The 26,625-nt window shown below is 37.5% G+C and overlaps 1 protein-coding gene across 2 annotated transcripts; it reads right to left on the bottom strand.

The window, feature by feature from the left end:
• Positions 1-647: 647 nt before the first annotated feature.
• On the bottom strand, positions 648-13,159 carry CD274 (CD274 molecule). Of its 2 annotated transcripts, XM_063180228.1 has the most exons (10): positions 12,959-13,159; positions 11,568-11,774; positions 10,559-10,605; positions 8,406-8,474; positions 7,363-7,713; positions 6,622-6,903; positions 5,322-5,432; positions 3,673-3,723; positions 2,648-2,713; positions 648-1,677 (listed from the first exon to the last, which is right to left on the bottom strand). In XM_063180228.1, the coding sequence occupies exons 4-10, from the start codon at positions 8,458-8,460 to the stop codon at positions 1,655-1,657; spliced, it is 939 nt and encodes a 312-aa protein (XP_063036298.1). In that variant the 5' UTR covers positions 8,461-8,474; positions 10,559-10,605; positions 11,568-11,774; positions 12,959-13,159; the 3' UTR covers positions 648-1,654. The 2 variants fall into 2 exon arrangements, with proteins under 2 accessions (XP_063036298.1, XP_063036299.1); XM_063180229.1 differs by lacking the exon at positions 12,959-13,159 and having other exon boundaries at positions 11,672-11,781.
• Positions 13,160-26,625: the final 13,466 nt, after the last annotated feature.

The following is a 26,625-nucleotide window of genomic DNA, read 5'->3' as shown; positions in this document are numbered from 1 at the left end:
TATTTATGTGGTGATATGATTCTATATTTTTGTGCTGAGTCAGTACTTTGTCTACAAATGGCCCTGATATTTCAAAAACCTCTCTGTAAATAATTAAAATTTGGCTATCACCTTCAATGACACCTAGATTCAAAAAGCATGTTGGGAAGCAGGAGGAGATATTCAAGTTCACATGGTAACCTTAAAGAGTCAAATGGGAATAATCAGTATCAGAATACACAAGGTCTGCAATGAATCAGGGAAATTACTCTGTATTAACTATTTTACTGAACTGTGGTTGACCAACCCCATTATGATTCTGACAGACATTTCTCTATTCTACTTAAGAGGACAGCTTTCTCAGATTATTAAACACAACCTTGCATTAGCTACTTTGAATACTGCCAGCAGTGAAGCCCTGGCATTCACAAATGAGGACTGTGTCCACATTCTTGGGACTGCACAATACATTATCTATTTTCAAATGAAAAATAAAATCTGAGTCCAATGAGATTCCAGTTCTCTGCCATCTGTTCTTTGTGGGAGCCATTAGAGGAATGTCATGGCTGTAGACTCTCTCCTACACCTAATCCTTAGATACTATTTTTTCTCAGAAATATGCAAATAGAGCTTACACTACTTGCTGACAGGTTAAGGAAAGCAGGAAAAACCACAAGAAAAGCAAAACATGTTTTATTTAAAAAATACAATTGTGAATACCATTGTAATAATTTTTTTCACGTGTGTATGATCCCCCCACAAAAAGCTAGGCACTTAGCAAAATGTAGACAACAATAACTTGTGAAACGGGAACCAAGAACAGGTTTCTTCAGCATTTCTATGTAATCACATGTGCAGTTATTTCATGTCCTAGAAGTAAGTATGTTTTACTTTTCCCATTCCCAAGAAAACAAAATGATAATCCAAAGCAAGGGCTGTTTTTTCTAAATGTCCAAAGAATTGCATTATCCCCAGACTGTAAATCAGAAGACAGCGAGCAGTAACCAAGTAGTGCCAGCAATATCATGAGGAAATTAAATGTCCACAATGCTTTTCAAAGAAAATATCAAAAAGCTTAGTATTATTTAATTTCCAAACCATAATTACCAAGAATTTTAAATCATCTTTTTCAGGCTTAGCTGAGAGCATCTGGTATTTTAATAATGAAAATGCCCTGCATGTATGGCAATTTGTGTTTTTGCACCTTTTATGAGGATCAAAGTATTGAAAAGATTCTTTAAACTATGGAAAACCAGTTATGTGCAGGAAATTGTGAGCTCAGGTGAAGAAGGAAAAAAAAAGGTTCAGAAGATGACCTATCAAGAGCTAGCTATGAAATTCATGATGGTCATAGACCTAAAGTGCTTTACCTGAAAGATACATTTAATTAAATGAAATCTTTGAAGGACACATTTGCCTAAACTTGAGAAGGTAGAAACTTTGATGTTTAAATAAATACCTCACTATCTAGTCACATATACAGAATCTATTCAATATTTTTTATGCTATAATAATTTTTTTAACTTCATTAAATTTTTCCTGTGTTACAACAATACAGAAGATTGCCATCACACAATAAATACAAAAAAATAATATCCCCTTCAGTATATAGAACACAGAACATTTGAGCTGACAAATCTTCACAGCAGAGGGAAAAAGTCTTCCCCTGTTCTCTCTAGGTCTTCTCAATTTGCATATCTGTAACAGGAAGAATTATATGAAAAAATTATCAAAATGATGAAGGCACAGAACACTTCACAGTTTTGCACCCCTTTCCTAGAGTATGAAGGTACCAAAAAGTTTCCTTCATCTAAAATTAAATTAATTAAAAGATCAAACAGGAAAAGATGATCATGGGAGTAAATAAAAGTGGTAGTTCAAACATACAACAGTGTGGGAAGTGCTCTTTGGCAAATACAGTGAGATTGCTGTTGGTCAGGTCCCCCTTTCTTTCAAAACCTTTTAAAATTCTTTTAAATACCTTTAGTGCTCCCTCTGTCAGTATTCCCAGTGGCATATCCCCAGACCCTAACTCTTGTGCTTGGAGATCTACACCTGCAGGACCAGCAGGCTTACCTGTAAGTTTACTGTAGTAAAGTGTAGCAGGGAGGGATTTGGGATGCAATTAATTGAAGTGCTTTAGAAGTCAGCAAGAAAGTGAGAGAAAAACTTCAATAATTTCACCCTCCTGTTCCACACCATAGGATATTTCACAGATTTGAGATATTTGATTCATATATTTTCTTGCTTTGTTGAGAGCGAATCGCACAGCTTGAGACCTGCTCAAGTAGCTGTGACAGGTTCCTGTCCCCTCCTTCACTGCCACCACCACCCTTACAGATATGCACGAACAGCTCTTTCTATAGCAAAAGTGCAAGCTGGGAAAAGCGACTGGTTTGGGGTTTTATATATCTCCACATCATATTTTCCTTCGTATATCTTTCTATTTTAAAAACTAGATTCATTCTTTGATGTAAAGAACAGTACACAATGAGTTATGATGGTGAGTTTGTAATACACAGAATGCAAAGCTGTATTATCTCTTGAAGGCTCTGTCTGTTGAAACAAGAGGCTAAATAAACCAGTCCTTAATCAATGCTCCAGTGACCAGGATGGTTTATGCTGCGTAAAATTTGCTACTAATTTTTCCTTCATCATTTATACTTACATTTCAGCTCTCTGTCTTCAAAAGAAGCATCTCTGCAGTTGTGTGTATCCTTATCTTTTGCAAGTTCTGTAAGCAAAGGACATATATACACGCAGCAGTGAGCATAGCTTAAACTTTTCCTATAGTGATAGATCTGTGTTATAAACTGCCACCTCAGGCCACTCAGGATCTAGAGTGACTTGAATGTAGAGCAAGGGATGAGATTAGCAGTAAATGCTGTTTCTGTTTGAGCAAGTACTCTCAAGAGAGCTTTTCTTCAGAAAAATGCCAATAGCCAGCATGAACCAATTTTCACACAGCAATTTAATTTCTGGTGGTCTCCAAATACCCATACCACAACTTAAAAGTAAGTCAGCCAGTAACCATCTTGACAGGCAGCAAAAGGATTTTAATCTCTTCTCTCTTGCTGTAAATATTAAGTCTCTTTACTTCATTTCCTTCAATAGCACCTGTCATGGTGGTGCTGCCCTTCCACTAAGCTTTGCTCATAGTAAATAGCATCAATATCAACCAGAAACTAAAGCTTCCCTGAGTTTCTCTCAATGGGGCCAAACTCTCTGTCACAAATGTTGTGACAAAGACCCCCAAACGCATGCTATGATACCGGAAAAAACAGAGGAATGTGCCAACACAGTTCAAATTGCAGCAAAAAGTCTGCACATCAGGATGTGATGCCATTCTGAGCTATTACGTTCCAGAGAGCCTGTCCCATCCTATTGCAGACTTTCCAAAACACAATATACTGCTCTGTCCTATACTGCTCTGTCCTTTTCTTGTGCATATCAGGAGTGCATCAATTCCTGGAACAAGTATGCTTTTCATTCCTTTTGAAAGTATGACACAGTCATGAAAAGCTATTCTTCAATTGTAATTTATGGTTGTTACATAAATGAAATGTAGAAAGCATTATAAAATAGAATTTAAATCTCCATTTGGTTGTCACCATTACAAAGTTAATTCTCAAGCAAGAGAATTTCTTATTTCCACAAGAATCACACTCTGCTAGATTTGTCGTATGTACATACTTGCTATTGATGGACTCGCCACAGGTGTTCTGTTGCCCTTATTTGCTCTAGCTGAAACAAAACAAAACAAAACAATTTAAAAACAACCCAAAATACTTGCCTTAGATCTATTGAGGAGCTTAAACACATTGGTGGGAGGGGCACACATTACATAGCCCATTACATTAAAAATGTAATCACACATTACATTTGTTCTCAAAATACTAATTTTCTTCCAAAACTCTAAAATAAATTCTTCAGTACTCCCAATCTGTTGGTTTCCTTTCCAACCTCCTTTTCTTGTTTCTAAGCTGGAACTCCATTGATACTATGCACTAACATCACTGGAAAATACTTGTTCAAATGGTTTCCCACTGCATCTTTTCACCCAGAATTTGAACATATCAGAAAACAGGGAACAGAAAGGGGATCATCTTCTCAGTGCTTTTTGAGGGGAAAAATGCTCACATTCTGGGAAGATTCTGTTCTGAAACAATCACTTGTCCAGTAACCCAGGACAGCTTAGGATTCAAGATAAAAACTTCTTGTCACTTACAGTGTAAACTTACAGTTTAGCTTTTGAATCAACTTGTAGTTTATCAAACACACACACACTCACACGTGTATGTGTGTATAGATAGATATGAAAGCTAATGTGATGTGCATTATCACACACACACAAAAACAATAAATCTTAGTCAAGCAACCTAGGAAACTTCTGACCTTCAATGAAATCCCCAGTGGGATTCTTTCGAGCAGTCAAGGATTTTGCTGTCCCTTCTTCCACTTTCATGTTCTCCTCCTATTCCTATTATGTTCTTAGGGCAAGTATATTCTTATAATTGCAGGATTATCTGCAGTCCTCTTGCAGCCTGTTAGAATCACCTGCAAGCCTGTTAAGCTTATGAATACTTTTCTCAGGACTTTTCCATAGCCACCCCCCTCCCCACCCAACCTATGAAAGAAAAATAAATTAACAGTACTTCTTTCCATTTAAGTAACAAGTTTAAAACTTTTTTTTCCTTTATTTTGGGTGCTAGTTATAGTCTTTTCATACTCAGACAACCTACAAATTATTTCTTCAAGTTTTTCTTTTGTTAGCTAGCAAGTGAAAACAAATTATTGCCAAACACTTTAGCTTTTGTACATACTGTGATGTTGAAAATATCCAATATTAATTCAGGAAGTGAATTGAGAAAGCTCAAAACTTAGTAAGGAAATCAATGAAATATTCACTTAAAAAAAAACAGGTGCTCTCACAGGTCAGTGAAATTCTCTATTTCAGAGAATGCAGAATAAGAACCACTAAAAAACCTCCAGTATCCTGTCTGCTACCAGCATTCTGGTCCCCAGTCAAAATGGAAGACACAGAAGAGGAGCCTTCAATTTCCAGTAGGTAAAAAATGATGATGATGCAATAGGTTATACACTAATTTTACTGCTTACATCCTTACCTATAAGAAAGATTAACAAATATGCATGGCTAAGTGGGGTTTGTGAGGGGTTGATAACCTGTTTCCCTCTGTCAACTTGCTAGTATCTACTCAAGCCCAGTAAAGAAAGAGAAATAAATTATATGGTAAAAAACTGTCTCATTCCACTCAGTGAGGATGAATTAACAAAGCAGATTGCTAATAACTGAGACACTCTAAAATAAATAATTTGCATACCTTTTCTTATGAAGAGCAGAAATAGAAGCACTGATCCAACAAAAGCAGTTGCAATGAGAGTTGCTCCAACAAAGCGTCTGCTCTTAGTCTGGAGAATGCCATCAGTTGAATCTTCAAGAAAAACAGGTGGGAGATAAGACATTACATAATTGCATAGGATCCTCCCTTTGCCTTTCATTTTCATTGTATTATTTTTGCTATGAGCAATTAAGACATAATAACAACTTTATAGATTGTGTCTAAGGTCAGGTGTTAATGATGTACATAACACTTTTTTCAAATAAGGCGGGGGGAAGATAGAACATGTTAATATTTTTCTCTGTTCTCTGCATTCCATGTGATAGTGCCTTTGATCCCATCAGAATCCTGCTTGTCAAAGTGTTACATCTGGCTTAGTTTCCCAGGATTACACGAAAAAGGTAATTGAGAAAGAGGACACAGTTCTTTTCATCTGGTAATGATTGCTCCAGATGGAAAGGGTAAGTGGTCTCCTTGAATCCCAGATATTTTTCTTGTTAAAATCAGACTTGCCCATTGAAAGAATTACTTGGTTTTCTCACTCTAAACATGGCTGTTTCAAACCCTTGTCGTGTCCAAAAAGCGTGACTGCACAGGTGTTCTTAAAACTAGATGGTGAACTGCATCAGGGAAATGACCTCAGTAACAGTCTGACAAAGAGAAATACTGTTTTTGAGTTGGATTGGGTCTCCTGTCTGGTTGAAAACATATCAGGCTACAATGCAGAAAAGAATAATCAAAAGCAAAAGCCGAAGAGGAGCTGCCCAGTTAAAAGGTTTAATTAGGAATTGTATTAGTCTTGTCCATTTAGGAGTTTTCCTTTAATTCTGACTTTATGAGGGAAAAAAAATCTGTATACAAGTACTTAAATTTAAATATGCTCAAAGCAAAGGCTGTAGTGGCAGGAAAAGACCATATTGTTTAAGTTTATGTGACAGTAATCATCAACAAACTAGAATAATCTTGGAAGATGGAAGGATTTAATTTTCAGATGCTGAGTTACATGTCTTCCAAATAATGGAACTTTTAAAAGATTTAGACTCAATTTCCAGATACCTGCAGGTCACACAAAATTCCTGTCTTTAAATTCTGACCATACATGCATGATGAACATGTTAGTATGGTGAAAGTATACATTAATAGCAAAACTTAATGACATAGGTATTTCTGTCTAGCCTCTTCAAAATTTGGAAAAAGAAACAAATCATAGCTAATTTGACTGGGACAAAATTACATTAGCACCTTGAAGTGTATTACCATAAATGAAATTCAGAAGTGTTACCTGCTAGGTGTAAAATGGCAGTTGTATTTTCTTGCAGCTCTTTATTCCAGAATATACAGTAAAAAATGTCATCAATTCCACTTTTGATTGTGAGGGTACTTGTCACACGGTACAACTGGTCATTTGCAGTTTCAAATTCTGTGTTTGCCTTATAAGTCAAATCTTCGTAGTTTCCATTTTGCCATATCACTTCAGCTGCTGGGTATCCTTCTGACTGACATGTCAACTTCCATTCGTTGTGTCCTGTGCTCACCACTCCTTGGTTTATAATTCTGTAAGGAGCTAAACAATTGGGGGAAAAAAAATCATTACCAATAGGAAGCTAGAAGTACAGCCTGCATTAAAGGAAAGACACCTTTTCTTTTTCCCCAGCCCCCAGGGTCAAGTTTCAGCTTGGATTTTGACAGGAAAGGTAAGTAATACTATTGAGTCTGTAACTGGAGGTACAGGATTTATTACAAATTTGATGTGGTTTAGAAAGCTCATTAGGCTTTATGGTCTTTGTACTCTACACATGATTTGCAACCTGATTCCTTACATGTCATGGGAGGTTTAAAGGACAGAACACGGATTCAACCTAAACAGAAGCCTAAGTTACACAGCTGTGCAAGCACCATCAGACAGCTCCTGTCTCCAATTAGGTTTCTTTAACTGCTAATCCAGATATATCTTACTTCAGGATCTCCTCTGAAATCTTTTAAGAGTATCACAATATTGAACCTCCGATAGTAGCATACACACCCTTAACTTTCAGGTGGATTGTCTTGTAGTCAGCTCCCCCATAGGCAACAACACAGCGGTAAATTCCTGCATCTCTGAGCTTCACGTCAGTGATCTGAAGGACAGACTGTCCCAAGTTCAGATTCTCTTTCAACAATTTTATTCTTCCCTTAAAGTCATTGTGCTGATTTTTGAGGTCTTCCTCTCCTTTGTGAAGTACATAAACCTGCTTCAACTCATCTTTCTTATCCCAGCTGACACTTAAATCTCTAAACTCTAACTTCCCATTCACTGGAAATGTGCATTCCATGGTCACATTGTTCCCACGTTCCACAACGCAGAGTGACTGAGGAGCTTCAACTGTGAATAAAGCTGAAAAACAAAATTTGGAAGAAAACTTAGTTTTTAAATAATACACCTAATCTTTAAAGTCATGTCTTACCATATCCACAGGAAATTTTAAGGACCAAAGTACATTCTCTGTTCTGAAAAGTTAAACATTTTGGTATGTAGTTGTCCAAGTATGTGATAAAACACAAGACCTCTGCTGTATACACACACAATCTGCACTCATATCTGCAGACACCTGCTTTGTGTACACACACAGTGTGTACACTGTGCTGTACTAAAAACAGTGAACTGTATATGCACAGCCATCAGCTGTTGCTTTGAGAAAACTCTGTCGTGGTAACAGGCAAGTGTCAGCAATGGGAATGTTCTTTTTATATAAATGCCAATTGTTTTTTACGCACAATGTTAAAGAATACACAACATTTCCCAGGTCTGATAGAGTCTAGAAAACCTTTGGTGTAATGCTAATGGTACCTTGTTTGAAAAGGTGCCTCTGCTGGAACACTGACAGGGATTTTAACCTGGCCCCATATCAAAATACATGCATCTGGTTTAATGTAAAGCTATGCTTAGACCTTTTCACTTAAAGCATTAAGGGAAAAAAACCTCAAATGCTAGCAGCTGAAGGAAAACTGGAGAAATTAACATTTCTGTGCTTATACATGGAAAGAAAATACACCAAAATAATTCTACTGCTTTTTACGGCTTCTTACCATTTAGGAAATGCCAGTAGAATAAAAATACATACAGAAACAAAGGCCTTCCCATGATGCAGATGGAACCTAAACCAATAAAAAATAAGACAAATATAAATAAATACTCATTTTCTGAGTTGCACTGTTAAATACACTTCATAGCAATCCACACAAAGAATTGGACAGGAGACACTGGATCCCACCCTATTTAAGAACAGGATTAAACTGCACCCAGTAGATAATCAGGCAGAAATCTTCCTGAATGGGTGGGTCCAGGAAAAACATCTTACTTTATTTGCTTTAAACATCTGTTATTGATAGATGGCTAAATAAATCCTTTATCATTATCTGTTGATAAGTGAATAAGTACTCACAAATACCCAGTTGTAGCCTAACTATAGCAGGGAATGTTGCTCCCATTAGGAGAATGAAAGAATTTTCTATACTGTCAGTGCAGGAAATAGAACTTGGTTCTTCCCCACCTGTTCATTTTATTTTAACATACTGTGAATACACCCTGCTTTTTTACCCTGGTCCCACAGTACATACCAGAAGGCTCACAAAGTTACATATATTGTGAAAACAATTCATGAGGTGGTTCATGTCATAACATATATTTATGCAGTAACAACTATGAATCAACCGTTCACACAGTAGTGCCTTTGTAAAACAGTGACAAAGCCAGTCAATCTACAAGCAGAATCTATTGCATTGAATTTCTGCTGCTTTACATCTGAATACAAAAGTCATTTCACTTTTCTGTCAGAAGTTTTTCCCCTCTTTACTGACATAGGCTTTATAGTCCTACACAACATTTTAACATTTTTAAATGCTTATTAATATCGACTCATACATTTAATCTTAACACACCCACTGCTTTTGGTAAGTCTGTATTTTAAGCCATAAACGCAGAAAATGGTAATTTTTTTCTAAATAAAGTTTTCATTTTGGACCCACAAACATCCACCAAAATAAGGAAGGATTGCCTTTAGCTATTTTCTAGTGGTAGTTTCAGAATCTGTATAAGAAATTAGACAACTGTAACGCTCATGACACTTCCTAACTGATGAAACTCTATCTTGACTGCCATTCTTCACAATTTTTATGTTTCATCCTTCCTTCTCTGATTGTCAACTTTAAGATGACAGTGAAAAAACAATTTTGTCTTGAATTCATAAGACACATGTGCCCTTACTGTGCTGTGGCTTAAGGGAACTAGACTCCTTCTAACAATTTGATTCAAGTTACTTCTTTTCCTCAGACTGCTGCTGCCTGATCCAAACAGCTGATTTGCAGCAAGCAATGCATATGGAGCTGAGAAAGGAAGGCAATCCATTACATTGTTAACAATGTAAGCATAGTCTAAAAATAGGCACAGGAAAAATTCAAAGAAGACTCTCAGGGTGCAAGATATGATTAATTGATAAAACTAGGCTTCAAAAAGTAGTTAGGTACCAGACTTACTCCTTAGCCACAAGTGATGTCCTTGAAAGCGCTAGAAAATTGCAGCCCAATCCTGTGGGTCCCCGGGAGTTTCTCTGAATGTGTATGCATCAGTATGCCTCCATCATGATTCCCCTGCTAGAGTAACAAGCACTCCAGACCACCAACTAAGCTCCAACGTAAAGCTTCTCCAATGAGATAGAGGTATACCCATCACACAAAAGTACCATAATCACCCTTACTCTGGAGACAAGCCTATCACTGAGACTGACTGGGTATTGTGCACTCCCCCTATCAGAATGACCAGAGTTGCAGCACACACAGACTCAAAATACTTTCTTTTTTTTTTTTTTTTTTTTTTTTTTTTTTTTTTTTGTTTGTTTGTTTGTTTTGTTTTAAAGTAGTGGCTGTAGACTGCTCATAACAAAGCAGACTGCTTGAACTAGTACACTGCTTGGAACAAATAGTATGTGCTCTACAGTCAGGAAAGATACCCATACTCCTGCCTGCAACCCCTATCCACCTTTTTAACAGGAAAACTAAGTATTGGCATGATGTCCAGGAGGGGTGCTCTGATTAACTCCTGGAAGACAGACAGCAAGTTAGCTTTTATAGTCCCAAGACCCATGTTTATGTCCTACAATTGCTGACACTTATTAGAATGCCTTCTCCCACTGTAGAGGAAAACAAGCTTTACAATACACAAAAGAAGTATGACTATTACTTACAAATTTCCTCAAGACTGAGAAAGTTTGCAGCTGTATTCAATTTTTCACTTTCAGAGGGAAAAAAATGCAGGTCCAGGTCAAATCCAGGTGCACATGCAAAAAGAAAACCACTTCAATAACCATTATAAAACCTTCTCTTGTTTTACCCTGAGCAGAAGAATCCTCTGGATAGTTTGAGACCTTGACATCAATCAAAGTCCTTTACTAAAGCTTGCTATTTTTCTTACAGTACCTACCACAGTGTCTTTTCTGTCCTCCTGCCAGCTTCCAACATCTGTGGAAGTTTTTTAAAAGCAAATTATATTCTAAACTGTACAAATTGCTCCTCAGTACTGCTGCTGCACGTTTCTGCCGCAATCAAATGAAAATTACAGGAAAAAACAGAACTATCTGTCAAAAGACTTCATGTGACAACTTAAATGTTGATGTAAGTACACCTACTTCTTTAGGAAACTTCCCCATTATTGGAAAGTTCCCCAGCAGGGAAAATTCTGTATTGCTAACAGTGGTTCACTGTAACCAAACAGACAAATGCTGCAAAAATTTGAACATAAAATGCCATGGGCATTTTAAAACCACATAATCTAATCAAAGCTATGTGTAAGCACTAGTCCTTGGAATACCAATTGCAGGTGGTCATCCATCTACACATACTCAGGGTCCCTAGATTATAAATCTCAAGCCACGCCAAAAAGCTGCTAACAACTAGAACTTTCCACACAATTTTCTCATGTCTGTAAAGGTCATAGGAATAGAAATAACGTACAAATAACAGGAAAAGCATTTCCTACCCTCCTCTTGTAAAGACAGATATTCTCTTCCCAAGATTTGGACACAGTGAAGGCCACTTGCCTTGCTACTGTGTAGTGAAAAAAGAGTTCTTAATCCTATGTACTATGCTACCAAAAATAGAGTACTGTCTTTTTCATTTTCTTGATTCTAGAAGTCCTTTAAGAATACAGAACCCCCCCTCCCCTCTCAAGCATTAGAAGCAAAGGGATGAACTCACATTAACTTGTAGACTGTAGAGGGAGAACCGAGTCAACAGCACAAAATACAACTCTAACCATATGTTTCACTGCAAATTCCTTGTCTTAAGTTGTCTTCACATACATCAGAAAAAGGTTGAAATTCTCAGAGTTAAAATACTGTAAAATGAATGCTCTAAAATTTTTCACTGTTTTCGTCTTTCCACTTGACAGCCTGCTCACAGTATCTGTCATGGAAGAAAAAACACGTAATGTACAAAACTGATAAGGTTCATGGTTTTGCTTGATGTGTGAGATGAATGTGGAAACCGTGGTATATAAAATAGCTGAATGTAACATTTAGGTTGTAACAACCTGAAACTACCTTAGGAGATTGAGGAGGTGGATATTCGCAGTAGGTGAGACCGATATATGTTAATTTCCACTGGTTTTTTTCTGCTGTTAAAAACAGGCTAAATTATATTGAATCAGTAAAGGGGAAAAAAAAAAAAAGGTGTAACAGAAAGAAACTGAAACACATTTATTAAATACCGTGAGATCACAGAAGCCACCTTTCAATGTAGTGACTTTTCAATGTCAGGAAATTAGTTACTGCTTTTTCACTGCTTACCTTGAGGTCACAGGGTTGCATTTTTCATGTAAATTTTTAGCAGCAAATAAAGGACCAGGACAGGTGGTGTTTCGTTTTGTTAAGTTTCTTTTTGTTCTTATTGTTTATTAATGTTGTCTATACACATACACTCCTATACACACACACACACACACACACACACACACACACACACACACATATCTACATGCACACAAGCACATTTTACTGCACAGTTCTATACTGCTGTGGTGGAGTTTGAGTTTTGGGGGCTTTTCACCTGTTTTGCCGAACTCCCCAGACACCTATCTCACTCAGTCCTGCCTGCCACCGGGCATTCCCAGGCAGACGCCTCCAGGGAGCACGCCCCCGGGCAGGCTCGGGTGGCCGCCGGTGCCGTGCTCACCTCAGGCTGGGATGAGGCCGGTGCAGCACCGGGACGGGCTCCGGCCGCCGGCAGCCCCGCGCCCCGCACTGCCGCCGTTCGGCTCCTCCCAGCCTGGCGGCTCCTCCCAGCCTGGGGCTCTCTCCGCGGCCGCCGCAGCTCTGCGGAGCGTCTCCCGCCCCATGTCGGCCAGGCCTCTGTCCGACCAGGTGTGCTACTATCGGGCCCCGGCCCCGGCCCCGGCCCCGGCCCCGGCCCCGGCCCCGGCCCCGGCCCCGGCCCCGGCCCCGGCCCCGGCCCCGGCCCCGGCCCCGGCCCCGGCCCCGGCCCCCCCGGTGCGGCTGCGCCGGGCGCGGCCGTGCCGGGAAGCGCTCCCCGCCGCGGCCCTTCGCGGAAGGCCGTGCCGAAAACCCCCGCGCCGTGCTCCTGCGCCTCACCTTTCCCAGCGCTTCAGCTGTGGCGGAGCAGGGAGTTCTCTAGGCAACTTCTCTGTTCCTGAGACCCGTGAGCTCTAAACAACAAAACCAAAAGCGACATCAGTACTGCCTCACCCTGCGTCTGTTGCCTGTCCTTAATCCTTTCTTTTTCAACATGGTGAGATCATTTATTGTAAACGGGTCGCTTGCACTTTCTAAACGGATGCATTCCCATTATTCATGCGGAGGACTGGAAATGACACAGTGTCCGGGATATCCATGAATTCCCGGAGCTATGTCCTGCTTCTCCAGAGACAAAGAAGTAATTTATTTTAATAGCTCTGTTCCCTGCCACTTAAAGAGCCTTCTGGGAAACGACCTCCAATTTAATGATAATACAATCTGGACATTCAGTGTTGTGTATAGTTTTTATGCTGCGATAATTTTTCTTATGTTATGAAACATAACAAGATCAGCCATAACTTTTCTGCGAGAAAGCAACCCTGAAATAAGAATATTACTCAGGACATTACCAAAGAGTGGTTATGAGAGTGTTTTACTGATGAGTGTATTTACAGGGTAAAATATAAATCAAATACAAAATTGTGATACATGGTAGCATACGCGTCTAAGAAATGTGTACTGAAGGAGGGAAGGACACAGAAACCCCTGTGCTCTCTATACCCTAAGCATCAGGTACTGAAACCTGCAGTATGAAGTTAATGGTTTTGTGGGCCACAAGCCAGCAGGTGTTTGAGAAACCACAGGAATCCCTACCTGGAAGCCATCGGGTTTTCTGTTGATACAGCACATTTATGTGGAGGTTTTTAAGAGCAATCGGTTTAATTGTGTTCAAATCTTCCAAAAACACATAACATGAGTCCCTCAGAAAGGAGAATGTAGATATTAGGTTATGCAATAAAAACTCCTCTGCACATCCCTCACACAGACAGACAAAGACTGCTGTCCCTGCTGCTTCCAGGCCCTTCCCATGGGATATCAGCCCAACAGAGACATATCTCCACAAGCACAGAGAAGCACAGAGGTCTCAAGGCAGGTAGGAGCCCAAACAGATGACTTAGAGAAAGCTCATATTTTTAGAAGCTTCAAATTGTTTAGCAATAAACATGTAAAGGGCAAATTTACTTACAAAACTATGTGGTGTACATGAGTTACAAAAGAGTCATAAAACCAGACAAAATAATCATAAGACAATCTATGAAGTTTCTTTTCAGTAAGAACAAAAAATGACTGCAAAAACATTCCCAGAATGAAGTGGAAGCTTCTAGTTTATGATAAATGCTTTAAGTTAACTAAGAAGACCAGTAACATAGGGACTTCCCCTACAACAAACAAAAAATGCTGTGTCAAAGCTACAGGCTTATCTTAGTTCTGTGTAGCTTCTAGGATTTTCCTTCACACAGTTTCTATTTTCAAAAGTCAAAGAGTAAAACAAAAAAATAGGTAAAAATCTACAAGGTTGCAATAATCTTTCTTCATTAATGTAAAATATTAGAAGTCTGGATTGTTTTGCTGAACATTCATTCCTAAAATGTAAAAGGAAAAGTTACTCTTACAAGTTAAATAATTAGTTATTATGGGGTTAAAATGTCTTATGGCCATCTATGTTTACAGTCAGTACACTTCTGACATACTTAAGTAAATATACTGTAAAACAAGGAAATTGGCTTGCTAAATACTACAAATTCAGGACATTGGTCTTCAATTTATTTCTTCAGTTTCTTTCAAACCTACTGTTTTGATTGATAAATTTTGGAATTCAATTTTGTAGATAATCTTTCAATTAAATCAGTCAGGCAGACTGATACAGATACAGCCTACTTTTCAGATACTAGTTCTGCAAGCTATCTCTAGCATAATATGTTTCCTTCTTAATCTGGATTATATAATTGAAGAGAATAATGAATTGTTTAACATTCAAGTCATTATGGTAGAATTCAAACTGATTCATCCAAGTGCATTATATATAAAGATAAGAGGAAGAACACTTGCTTTCTTTCAAATATTTCTTCTAGTTCTAATTCTGTGTTCCTCTTTCTTCCTCATCATGTAAAAATCACAAATAAATTACCTAATAGATATCTGCATCAGCTCAAATTATAACTATTTCAGTTTTTACTTGACAAATTAGGTGTCAGAATTTCCAAGGTTCAATCATTTTTGGACCAGCTGTTTGTGGAGAAAATATGCCTTATAATTTAAATATTATTTTAAAAAATATTACAAGAACAAGGGAGACATGACTGCCTGTCTAATGGATACCAGATTTGTGTTACTTTGAAATGTGTTTATCACTTTGCGTGGCTCTTTTTTAATGGCAGCAATACCTGTTGCTTTCTGGACTAGAGAAATACTGCCTACCTCCAGAAATGCTGACAATCTAACAGCACTGTGCAATATATGATGCTGTCTGATTTTTAACTCTCCATACCATGACCTGACAGACTGAGAATTAGAACAGGAGAGGCTATATTCCCCAGTGTGGTGCCATGAATATTTGCAATATCAGTGAAATCACATAATTCAAGCCACAAGTGGTACCAACCAAGAGAGGCACGAGCTGCAGCCCCTGCTGCAAGTGGGCTCCTGCCAATGTTTGAAGTCTGATGTAACTCAAGCCAGTCTCCCTTCCACAGGCAAGAATCACAGTGGTTTCTTATGCCCTATGGAAACTAATCTCCATTCTCCATGCTACTTCTTAAGTCCTAGATCCTTTCTTCAGAAACCTGTACTGTTTTTCTAGCAAAAAGTCACAGTTCTGTTCCTCCGCCTCTCCCTTATCTATTCCTGTATTATTGAAATCTGCTGCCCCATCGTGCTAACCCCTCCGTAGAAAGCAGATCTCTGTGACACAGAGGTTTGCCAGGGCTGCACTACAGAGGTCTACTGCACTCTGAAACTCCTTTCTCCTCAAGGAAAGATTTGGACAGACCAAAATGGTTTGCTTGGTTGCAAGGGGTTTGGCGGGTGAAGTGGATGGTATCTTTGGTAACCTGCTTTGAAAGAATGTTATAGTCTCACAAATTTATCAATCACAATTCTCTCTGATGAAGTCTTGTTAAATACCTGCCAGTGGCTGCCAGTGCAGTAGTGCCATCTTGAGTGGAGCTGGAGTATACCAATAAGTTTCTCCCCTGGTTCTCTGCTGCATCAGAGATCTAGGAGAGAAATTAAATACTTGTTGAATACTTCAAAAAGTCACAGACATTTTCAAAATATCACTACAATAATTCAAGTTCTTGGAAGTTCTTTACTTCAAGTTTTTACTTCAAGTAAAACTGCTAAGCAAGTTTCCACAAGAGAAAAATATTTTTTCCTTACTTTTTTGTCATTTTTGCTCTACCAGTAAAAAAAACAAAAGGAAAAATGGAAAGACAACTGTCTTCTTAGTATTTTTTAAACCAAACTATTTGGAAAATGCCTGAATTTAGAAAATAACTATCGTCAAAAGCAGCATTTGCAAATCAAGTTATCAGCAAATTGAAGGAGTAGACAGTTTCTGGAAAAATATTAATTCTTGCAGTAAGACAAGATGTCAAATTGCACTGTGAGGTGGTGTTCAAAGTGCTGTGTATCCTCACAGACTCAACGAGAATGAGAAAACTGAACAAGATACTCTTTAGTATTCCGGATAATTAGAGCATGCTGTTAATATTATCAGGGCTGTAGATTTGATCCCCATATTGGCCATTCACTTAAGAATCAGACTTGATTATCCTTGTGGGTCTCTTCCAACTCAGAATATTCTGTGATTTTGTAATTCTAGTACTTATTTGTATCACTGTTTTAAAGGCCAACTGACAGAGCATAATTTCTGACTCAGTATTTTTAAGTATGAAAATTTAGTTAAAAATACTGAGTCAGAAATTTAAGTATGAAAAGTATGAAAATTTAGTTTCTTTGGATTTCAAAGCCAGCCTGTAATTACGGATGATGATGTCATGAAAACATTCTGACACATGATGAAAGGTGGAGCAAGATAAGAAGCGTTAAGCAACAAGCTAATGTGAGTTCATCCTTTTGCTTCTAATGCTTGAGGGAGGAGGGGGGAAGCTTGGAAACCTACTTTGAAAAGTACATTTATGTTGAAGTTGAGCTGTGTTACTGAGCTGTTCTTAACACTGCAGTGTTAAGAAACATGTATATGTTGAAATGAATATGTTATAATGGAGTTGCTAAAACATGGATCTTATACTCTTAAGATATATGAGTTAAATATGTTTCAACTCTCCCACCATTAAAAAAATCTTTTGAACAGTTCTTTCTTTAAGTTCAATCAGGTAGCTGCACTGAATTTTTCTAGAAACCTCAGAATAGGGCATGGGGATGTTTTATTCCCTCTCATAAAATAAGAAAATAACAACAGAGAAAAAGGAAAACCATTTTGATTAGGGCTCAGAAAGTTGTGCTGAACAGACCTACAGTTTAGCACTAGCTTTCTGATTTATTGTTAAATATCTTGTAACTTACTCATAATATTTATATGCCAAGTGCTGGAATGCAATCTGCAGGGTTTAGCTGGAGTCCGTTGCTTTAGTTTTGCATTTAAATTGAACACAAGTAAAATTTTTAGAATGTTTAAAGTAGTGATGGATGAACTTCCAATTTACTAAATTGCCAGTAGATGGCGTATTCTAGTTTATAAAGCAGTGTGCAGGAGTAGGTTTTGTAGGATCACAAGTAAACAAGTAAACAAGTAAACATAGCATCAAGAAAGATTATATAATAAGAGTGGATAACTCTTAAGTGTTCAACGAAGAGCAACCGTTTGCATGACTTGAAGACATAATTTTCTGTCTGTGCTGTGTTACATGTTTCTTAGATGCAACCACAAGTTTTGTGTTCAATTTTTTGCCCCCTCCTGCAGAGAGGTGCTCCTCCCACCCCCAAGGTTTTTGGAAATCCAAATAACAGGAAGATTTTCAGTTTGACAGATTGATAGTGAAATTACAGTGGAAGCTTGCTTCACAAACTGCTTCTCTGTTGGGTAAATAAAGTTGAGGAAAGTGCTTGAATTCAAGCTAACATTTGTAGAGGTAGCTGCAGAGTTTGAATGTCAGTCTTTGCCTTGGCTAGTTCTAGCTCAAATGCCCAGGCATTTATAAAAAACAAACTTTGAAAGCATTTACAAAAATGCCCTTTCAAAATTATACATAAATGTCCAAAATTCTTGCAAGTTGTTCTTCAGGAACTTCCCCTCCACTGTATTTCTTCTTTTTGACAATAGTTATGCTGAGAATAGTATATTTCTTTCTAGCACTATAAACACCTGATCATCTCCGATTCCTACTGTGTTTGCAGACACATCTGCCATGTTAGAAAACCCCCGTCTTTTGAAAATACATGAAGTGTACAGCTGAATTGGGTGTAAAAGATTCAGTGGGGGCAGGGAAGAGAACTAAATTTCATGTGATTAGGGGATGGAAGAATGTTGCCCTGCTTCAAACTTGAGGAGAGTGTAGGGAAGAGGGAAGATTGCCATTTGTCTTTTCCATATGTGACTAAAACCTGTGATGTGGAGTTTTCTGCTGGAGTTTCAAGCTATTTGTAGAAAATTATATAACCTGATTTATTTGCTTTAGACAAAATTGTGACTAGAAATGCTTGGAGGAGTTAGGTCATGCTAGGACCAGAATGAAACAGCTTAACTTAAAGCATTTATATGTATTCTTAAGGTGAAATACTGGGACGTGGATGCTGTCAGTTCACCCATCTTTCTCTGAAAACCATCATATTTATTAATAAAGTAGAAGCTTACACTTGAAGCAATATGATGTACTTATACAATATGATCTTTTATAAGATATTAAAAAATAGTGATTTGTTTTAAATGTAAATTGACCCCAAAACAACATGTGGGATCCAAACTTCTCGGAGCTTTTCATACCTTCTGAATGTTCTTAAAGAGTCCCATGATTAAGATGTTAAAGGAATAGGTAAAATTGTCACTCCAAGCTAATTGATGTGGATGAAGAAGTTATCAAAATTGTTTCACCTAGAATGCTTGCCCTAGTATCAGTGATGTTGTGACACTGCACAGAAATGAGCTAGTTACTCTTTGGGTAGACCTGGAATGAAACACAGTAGGTATTGGTGAGAGAGTCAGAGATTTCTGTTCTATTAATTTCTATGACAGAACACTTTTTTTTTTTTTTTTTTTTTTTTTTTTTTAAGAAAACAATCCCAAATAGGTGTATGCTCTCCTCTAAAGAGAGAGAAAATGCAGTTGTTTAGTGATTGACTTATTTCATGTGGACGATTATAGAATTGAAAGAGACAGCTGCAAAAATAAGAAGACAATAACATGACAGAAGTTGATAAAGATTTCTCCCCATCACCAACTGTGATACATGCTAAAGATCAGTCAGTTTTAGAGTCATTCTGATATGTGCTGGACAACCAAACCAGCTTGACTATTTTAGCATAAGACAATATTAAAAGATGTTGTGCATGAGTTTTTTCTGTATGCCTTTCTTGGGATGCCTTTCTGGAAAGGAGGCATTATGGCCTTGTAAATTGTATCTTAATGCTTTTTGGAAGAATAATAAAACCTCAGCTGTTTGCCTTGATGTTGAAGGACTTGCCAGTTGTTTGTTTTGTCTTTGTGTGGCTCCAGAATGAAATACCAGTCTGTGTCAAGTGGACACTGTTTGTGGTAGAAGTTTGTTGAGGCTTCGTTTTTATCACAAGCCTGCTCCTTAAAGTGTAGTTTGCAAAATTATTTTCAAACACTTTACTATCTCAGATCTACAGCTCAAGACTAGTATATGGCCTTGCAGAGTGCTTTTAGTGAGGCTGAATAGGCTAGAGCAGGTCTCTGCTCCAGGCCACAGAGCAGTTATGGCAGATTTTTAATTTTTTAATGAGTTATGTGTGTCCTCTTAACACAATTAAATGTGGGAATTGCATGTATTTCTTTAGTCAAAGTGTTATGTTATGTACTTTCTGTTCTAGTCCTCTTCTAGTCCTTGTCTTTTTTTAACATCCCAAATGTATACCTTAAGAAATCTATTGTAATAACTATTTATTAAGAAAGCCATTTAGGATGTACAAGGCAGCCTGGAAAAAGATGCATATCTGAAAGTGGCAAGTAAGAATGCAGAAGTGTTTGTGGCCTATTATGCTTTCCTCAATATGGATCAGAACACTTTAAATATTTCTTATTAATATTTCTAGACAGTGACCTTACTGGCTAGAATTAGGTGTCAAGAAGCCTGACACCTTTTTAAGTAAAAAGGTTGCTTTTTAAATAAGTAATTGTCTGACTTCACATACTGTGAAGATATATTGAAGATACTTCCTAAAGACTTTATGGTGATGAGAGAGACTTAAGTTTGGTTAAATGCATAATACAAGTTTATTGTCTTCAAATAATATTAAAAATATGAAAACAATCTTGTATACTCTGTGTAGTGTTATTTAGAATGATAAGAAGCAAAATCATGGTAGAATATCACAGCACAGTACAGATTTAAATTTTAATTTACTGCCAATTAATTTGATTCTAGGGATGTACACAGTAGAGCTTACTAACTTTGCATCTCAGAGTAGTATTTTTGCAGTGATGTGTAAAAGACAGTCTAGCACAATTCAAAAGGCTTTTGATTTAGGGGCCTCACATAGAAAAGCCCAAGTTCTCCTGCCAAATTTTAGCCAGATTTCCTAATACATATAGAGGAATCAAAAATTCTGTCTTTAGTTTTGAACAGAACCCCACCAAGTCTGTACTATGCCATTACCTCCTGTGACACCCCACTCCACTCTGCCAGTTAGATTTTACTTTATGTTCTGCTGTTATTTTTATACTGCTTTTGGCTCTAAAAAGTTGTTTTTCCTTTCTTTCCTTGGGAAGCACTACTCAGGGGAAATTTATTAATATCCCAGTTTTCCTGTATATAGCATATCTGCATTACTTGAAAGGTAACCCTACAGAGGAGAAAGCTGAGATTTTGTTTTAATAACAGGGATTTTGTTTATTTTTCCAGTGGTATTATAAGAAGATGAAGATATCTTGATGTGTATAGGAATAGTACTGCATAGTAAGCAGTGGTTTTTAGTGCATACAACTAAAAAAACTAAGTCCTAGTAGCATTTAAAATCCTTCATGACTGTTTTCAGGTATATTCTCAGTGTATAAGTGTTCTATTACTTAATTAGAAGAACTTTTTTCATTGGAACTCCACAAATAATTGGTGGTACACTGAATCCTTTATTGACTGACCTTTTTTACTGTTTCTCATATAAGCTTCATCAATAATGAGATCTGAATTAAGGAGTACTTTGTAATTTTGTTGTATCACTCTTTTCTCTATTATGAGATGATAGATGGAAAGGCATGGATGAAAAGACTGATTTGCTTTAATGTCTTTATATATACAATCAGACCTAGGGTTTAAGTGCATCTCTTGATGTTATCAAGCCATTGAAGTTTTCACCTAGATGCATTTCTGGGAAAAGTTTACAAAAAAGCAGTGAGGAGAGAAGCAGTGATTCAGAGTCAGAGAAAGGAAGAGACAATTGTGTTGCATAAGGGCCTGCTTAGAGAAGTGAAGTAAATAGGGTAGTAAATGGAGCACAAAGAATTCTCTAAGCTGTTGCAGAGCACCTTACTCTGGTTTTGAATTCCTGGGGTTTGCATCAAAGCCCAGGACATGAAAAACCTCTGTGTTTTCTCCAAATCAAAAAATTTTTAAAAAAGGTGTTTCTACTACAGCAGCACAATGGGAGCATTCTGCTGTTGCAGAAGATATTAAATAAAGAAGCCCAGAATGTATCTAGTCCTGGCAGAAACTTTTATGAGACAGTGTGCTGGGATTTTCTGCAGTGTTGATGGTTCTGGAGAAAGGAAAGCTGTACATGCTCAAGCACAGATGTACACAGCCTGAGAAACAAGCACAAGGAACAAAAGCTGTCTCTGGTCACAGTACTGCAACATCATGGGAATAACTGAGATATGGCAGGACAGTTCATGCACCTTGAAATCTCTAACACAGAGGTACTAGCTCTCTAGGAAAGACAGGAAGGAAAGACAAGTAGTAGTGATGCCCATGATGAGAAGGTGTAGTGTGTGAGTTAAGATCAAAGGAGAGTCCACAAAACGTGGCACTCTGGAGGGAGCGTGCTGCAGGTCATCAATCAGAATGACAAAATACATGAAGAAACAAGTTGTTCTTTTAAACAACTGAAGAAAGTCTCTGGATTACTAACTGATTCTCATGAGACTGTGGTCTCCCTAAAATCTGCTGAATATCTGCTGAAAATCTGCCATAAATAGGAAGACATAAACAATTGGGTACATTCTGCAAAATGTGAGTAATAACTGCTTGATACAGGTGTGTATGTACTAGATCGGCCGTCCAAGAGCCATCATGCACAGCTGAATTTGTTATTTACAAATGAGGGAGAACTATAATATTACAGTCAGGCTTGATTTTAGCAAGATGAGTTGCAGATCCTGGACACTGGGAGAAAGGATTTAATCTTGCTTGGGAAACTGGTAGGCGAGGTGCCATAGGAGCTTTGAAGGATAGAAGAGTTCAGGAAAGCTGACATGATTTAAGTGTCAGCTAAGTGTCCTTGGCCACAACACAGACTGAGAGCTGAAAAATGGGAGCAATTCTGTAGAGATGAGGGGACACTGGAAAACAGCAACTAGGGCATAAGTCAACAGTGTACCCTGACAGAAGAGAGAGTCAAAAGGACAAATGAGGGCTTTTTAAGCTGTAGTGAAGCTAGTAGGTTGACAAAATTTTCTGTTGTCTTCTGTTCAGTGCTTTGTTAAATCCATTTAAATACTGCATCCACTTTTTGCCCCCCTTCTTCCCCAGTGCAAGAATAACATAGGTGAAAAAGAGCAGCTTTTGCAGCAGACCACCAAGATGGCCAAGGGCAGGAGCACTTCTTGCAAGGAGGCCAAGTGCACTGTGCTTACTTAGCCTGAAATGAGATGCCTTCTGGGAAGCAGGACCTGAGGGCAGCCTCTCACCAACTGCGAGTAATCAAGAAAGTACAGCCAGAAAGTGCAAGAGGTAATGGGTATACATTGAAAGAGGATTTGGGGAACAGTGCAGACTGAGTGTAAGGAGAAACCTTTCCCCCTGCAAGGCCAATCCAGCCAGTGGAGCAAAGGCTCAGTGATACTTCCATCTTTGGAGGTTTTCAAGAGCTGGCAGGATGAAAGCCGTCAGCAGCCTGGTCTCCTGGTCTGATCACATAGCTGTTCTGAGTAAGACAGCTGAGGTTGAACCCAAGTTATTTTATGATTCTCTAACACTCACAGAAGCAGGCTGTGGCTTGCTGTATTTTTTGGATCCTGTGAGGGAGGATTTTCTTACCTCTCTTTCTTCCCAGACTGATAATTATGAGCAGTTACTGTTTGATGTCTGCACTTGTACTGGGCACCACATGCACAGCAGCAGTCTGTTGAAACAAGATGTGACTTGGTCTAACTTTTAACTGAAAGCTGTCAGACAGACTTTAGAAGTATGTTAAGTGATAATGACACAGAAATAACATGACAAGGGATGGAGAAGGGAATTGGGAATTAAAGCCTCCATGTGCCCTGCCTGTCAGAGTGCAAAAACAAAGCAAAAATCTTGTTTGTGGAAATAATTTACCTGGAAAAGACTTGTTCAATCTCCTGTATATTTTGGAAGTTTTGTAATATATATTGCTGTGTTAGCAGATACATTTCTCCTACACTGCATGCGGAATTATATATCCAGTATTAGCACATACATAAGTCAGTTGAAATCAGAAATTTCAGTACAAGATTCTAACCATTATTTAAGCAAAACATATTAGAAAACTATTGCTTTGAGATTACAGCAGGTCAGCTCTGCCAGTCTTTCAGGCTCAGACTAGAGGATTGAAAATCTTGAGAAGTGTAGCTTTTGAGAATAAGTTATACAGGAGGAGCCAAGAATCATTGAAAGTGCTGGAAACAAAAAAAAAAACTAGTTGGTGCTTATGGCATGTAATTGTTTTATTAGTTTTTGGGAGTTGCAGTTGGAGTGATTTTTTTTTTTTTTTGGCAGACTTTTGGGGTTTTTTTTCTTTCCTAGCAGGAGGATTTCTTACCAAACAAAAAGATATTCTTCTCAGTGGGAAAACATCATTGCTTTCAGGAGTCAAATACAGTCTCCTAAATTAATCTTTGATGGGAGCCACTAAACTTGTAAGAAAATAAACATGCTAGAAAAATAATATACTTCTGACAGATCTTGTATTTTCCAATAATAAAAATGTTTTATTATAACCTGTCTACAGCATGAATCTCTGGATAGTCTCAATCCCAACTTGCTGCTGTCCTTCCTCTCTCTCTGTTTTATTATGTCAGACTCTAAAGTGCATTCTTTTCTCCAGGTAATATTGGATAGACAGGAAACAGTCATAGATCTGCTTTCATAGCAGTTATTCTTTGAGAGTTTATAGACTTGCTCCCTGTATCCTCCTGTGTGGGCATGGAAAAGATTCTATATTCTTGGTTTAAAAAAAAGTCAAGATCAAGTAAATCTAGTAAAGTAAGGGCTTATTTTTCTTTGTTTTGACAATGCTGTGGTAGTACTTTTTATTTCCTTCTCTTTTTTTCTTTTTTCCCCTGTTTTTTTTTTAATCTTCCCTTGGTTTTTAAAATCTTTCCTTGTTTTTTTAAATATTTTCTTTCTTTTGGGGTCACTAACATCATCTAGGTTTATTTTGAGTCATGATAAAACTTCATTGTACTATTTTAATTAGGACCAGATGGTGGTATGGAAAATCCCTTATAGTTCTGTATCTCAGTGGATACTTTTGCCTCCCCCCACCCAAACCCCCTTCCCCTGCCCCACTTTGTTTTAACAGCTTCTTGTGAAGTTTTGGCAGTGATGCAAATTAATAAAGGAAATAAAAACAAAAGGCATTTCTTCCTCAGCTAGTTAAAACTGTGGAGTAAGTGGGCAGACAGTATAAAACATTGCTAGGGAAACTTATCCTCTAGTTCAGTAAGGCATAGTCTGCTTTTTCATAGATACAAATTTTACAGCATCTTCTTCTGTAAGTGAAATTTTCTTTTTACACAACACAGAAATGCCAAACATGTTTATCTTTTGCAGAAAAAACATCTTATTTAGTTCATTCAAATTATAAATCGTTAGATTTCTACTTCTGAAAATGGTATTCAAGGGTTCTGTGCTTTCATCTGTTCTTCAGCTTTTGCCTGTGGAGAAACATCTATGCATTGCACACTATGCACAAGCCATGTCACATGCATTCACAAATCGGCTTGAAGTGAAACTGCTGGTGAGTGTTTGCTATATCTACAAATGGCACTAAAGCTCTCAGTTTTGTAAGAAAATGCTTCGGGATATTATTTCATCATATATACTAATGTGTAAATATTAATATCATTAGAATGTGATTTAATGTTACAAAAGGTGTGTGACAAAAGTATCTGGTTTTGGAGAAATATATCAAAAACTCACTGAAACCATAGATACATGCAACTTAATAGCATATGTTTTCTTTCCTTTACACTGTCAGCTCTTGGTTAGGGGCAGACCATAGAATGATTGCTTTATCTTCCTGCCAGGATTGTATTGCCTTAAGAGGTTTGCTTTGAATGGCAATAAATGAAAGTAACAAGGCAGTTTTCTATTCATGTTTAACAGTTTGTCCTTCAATCTGAAATGAAAGAAGTACCCCATAGATGCTTATTAATTGGCCATATCTTTTGACTAAATTATATCAAATTTTCTTCTGAAATAAAAATGTAAAAACAATTGAAAAATATAGATCTGTTATAAGATATGGAATAGGACTACATTTCAGTTTATATCCAGACACTCATGTGTATCTCAAAACAAGATGTTGTAACTTCAGTTATACAGCTGTTTATTACTGCTGTTTGCTTTTCTTCTCAATGTATTGTACATTTTCTTCTCAATGTATGTTCTCTTTGTAATTTTGAAAATATACAAAGAAGGTGTAACATTTGTGTTTGCCAAGTAAGAAATAAGTTTGAACCTTCCAGCAGGAGTTTTAAGTTTGTTTCTTATTGGATTCTGTTTGATAATCTAGGTAACCCTCTAGTGGTTTTTGAAGTTCTTACTTCTGAAGAAATTTCTAGTGAAGTTGCTATGGTAAAATGTGACAGGATGTATATAGTAAAAGAGACAAATGAAGCATTTTAAACATATCTTCAAGTGAAAAATGAGATTACACATTTAGCAGAGATAAAGTACAAGCAGTATTTGTATCTGCATATTTAAGAAGATAATGTTTCTGTACAAATAAGTAACTTCCTTAAGTTATTGGTCTTGTGATATTTGAACTGAATCATGGATTCTACACATAGCACTTTGCTGGACTTCCTTTACTACAGATACTGAGAATTTTGTGAGTGAGAGATAAGGAAGACCTGATTTATTTATCAGGCAGCTCATGGGTCTCCTCTGATCTCCTCTCCTCAGTTTGTTTTAAATTCCTTAGAATTAAAAATATATTAAGAATGTATAGATAATATTAAGATAGATCAGTAGAGGTTTTATGCAAAACTAGACACTGGACTATATTCCTAAAGACAAATGCAAAATGTTAATGGAAATTAGATGAGGAAAAACCGAGACTTGAAAAACAAAAACATTAAAGTCTTTTTGACACCTAGTAGGCTCAGTCTTGGTACTCCATCT

This window comes from Melospiza melodia, chromosome Z (assembly GCF_035770615.1).
Source record: "Melospiza melodia melodia isolate bMelMel2 chromosome Z, bMelMel2.pri, whole genome shotgun sequence".
Lineage (NCBI taxonomy): Eukaryota > Metazoa > Chordata > Aves > Passeriformes > Passerellidae > Melospiza > Melospiza melodia.
The sequence above is the reverse complement of the archived record's forward strand: the minus strand, read 5'-3'. Positions and strand labels throughout refer to the sequence as shown.

Excerpts from the sequence above, each read along its gene's own strand:
- CD274 (XM_063180229.1), bottom strand. The coding sequence starts at position 11,781 with ATGACAGATACTGTGAGCAGGCTGTCAAGTGGAAAGACGAAAACAGTG. Across the intron at positions 10,606-11,671 it reads AATTTCAACCTTTTTCTGAT|TGAAAAATTGAATACAGCTG; the intron begins GTATGTGAAGAC and ends TCCCTCTGAAAG. Across the intron at positions 1,678-2,647 it reads TGAAGACAGAGAGCTGAAAT|ATATGCAAATTGAGAAGACC; the intron begins GTAAGTATAAAT and ends TTCCTGTTACAG.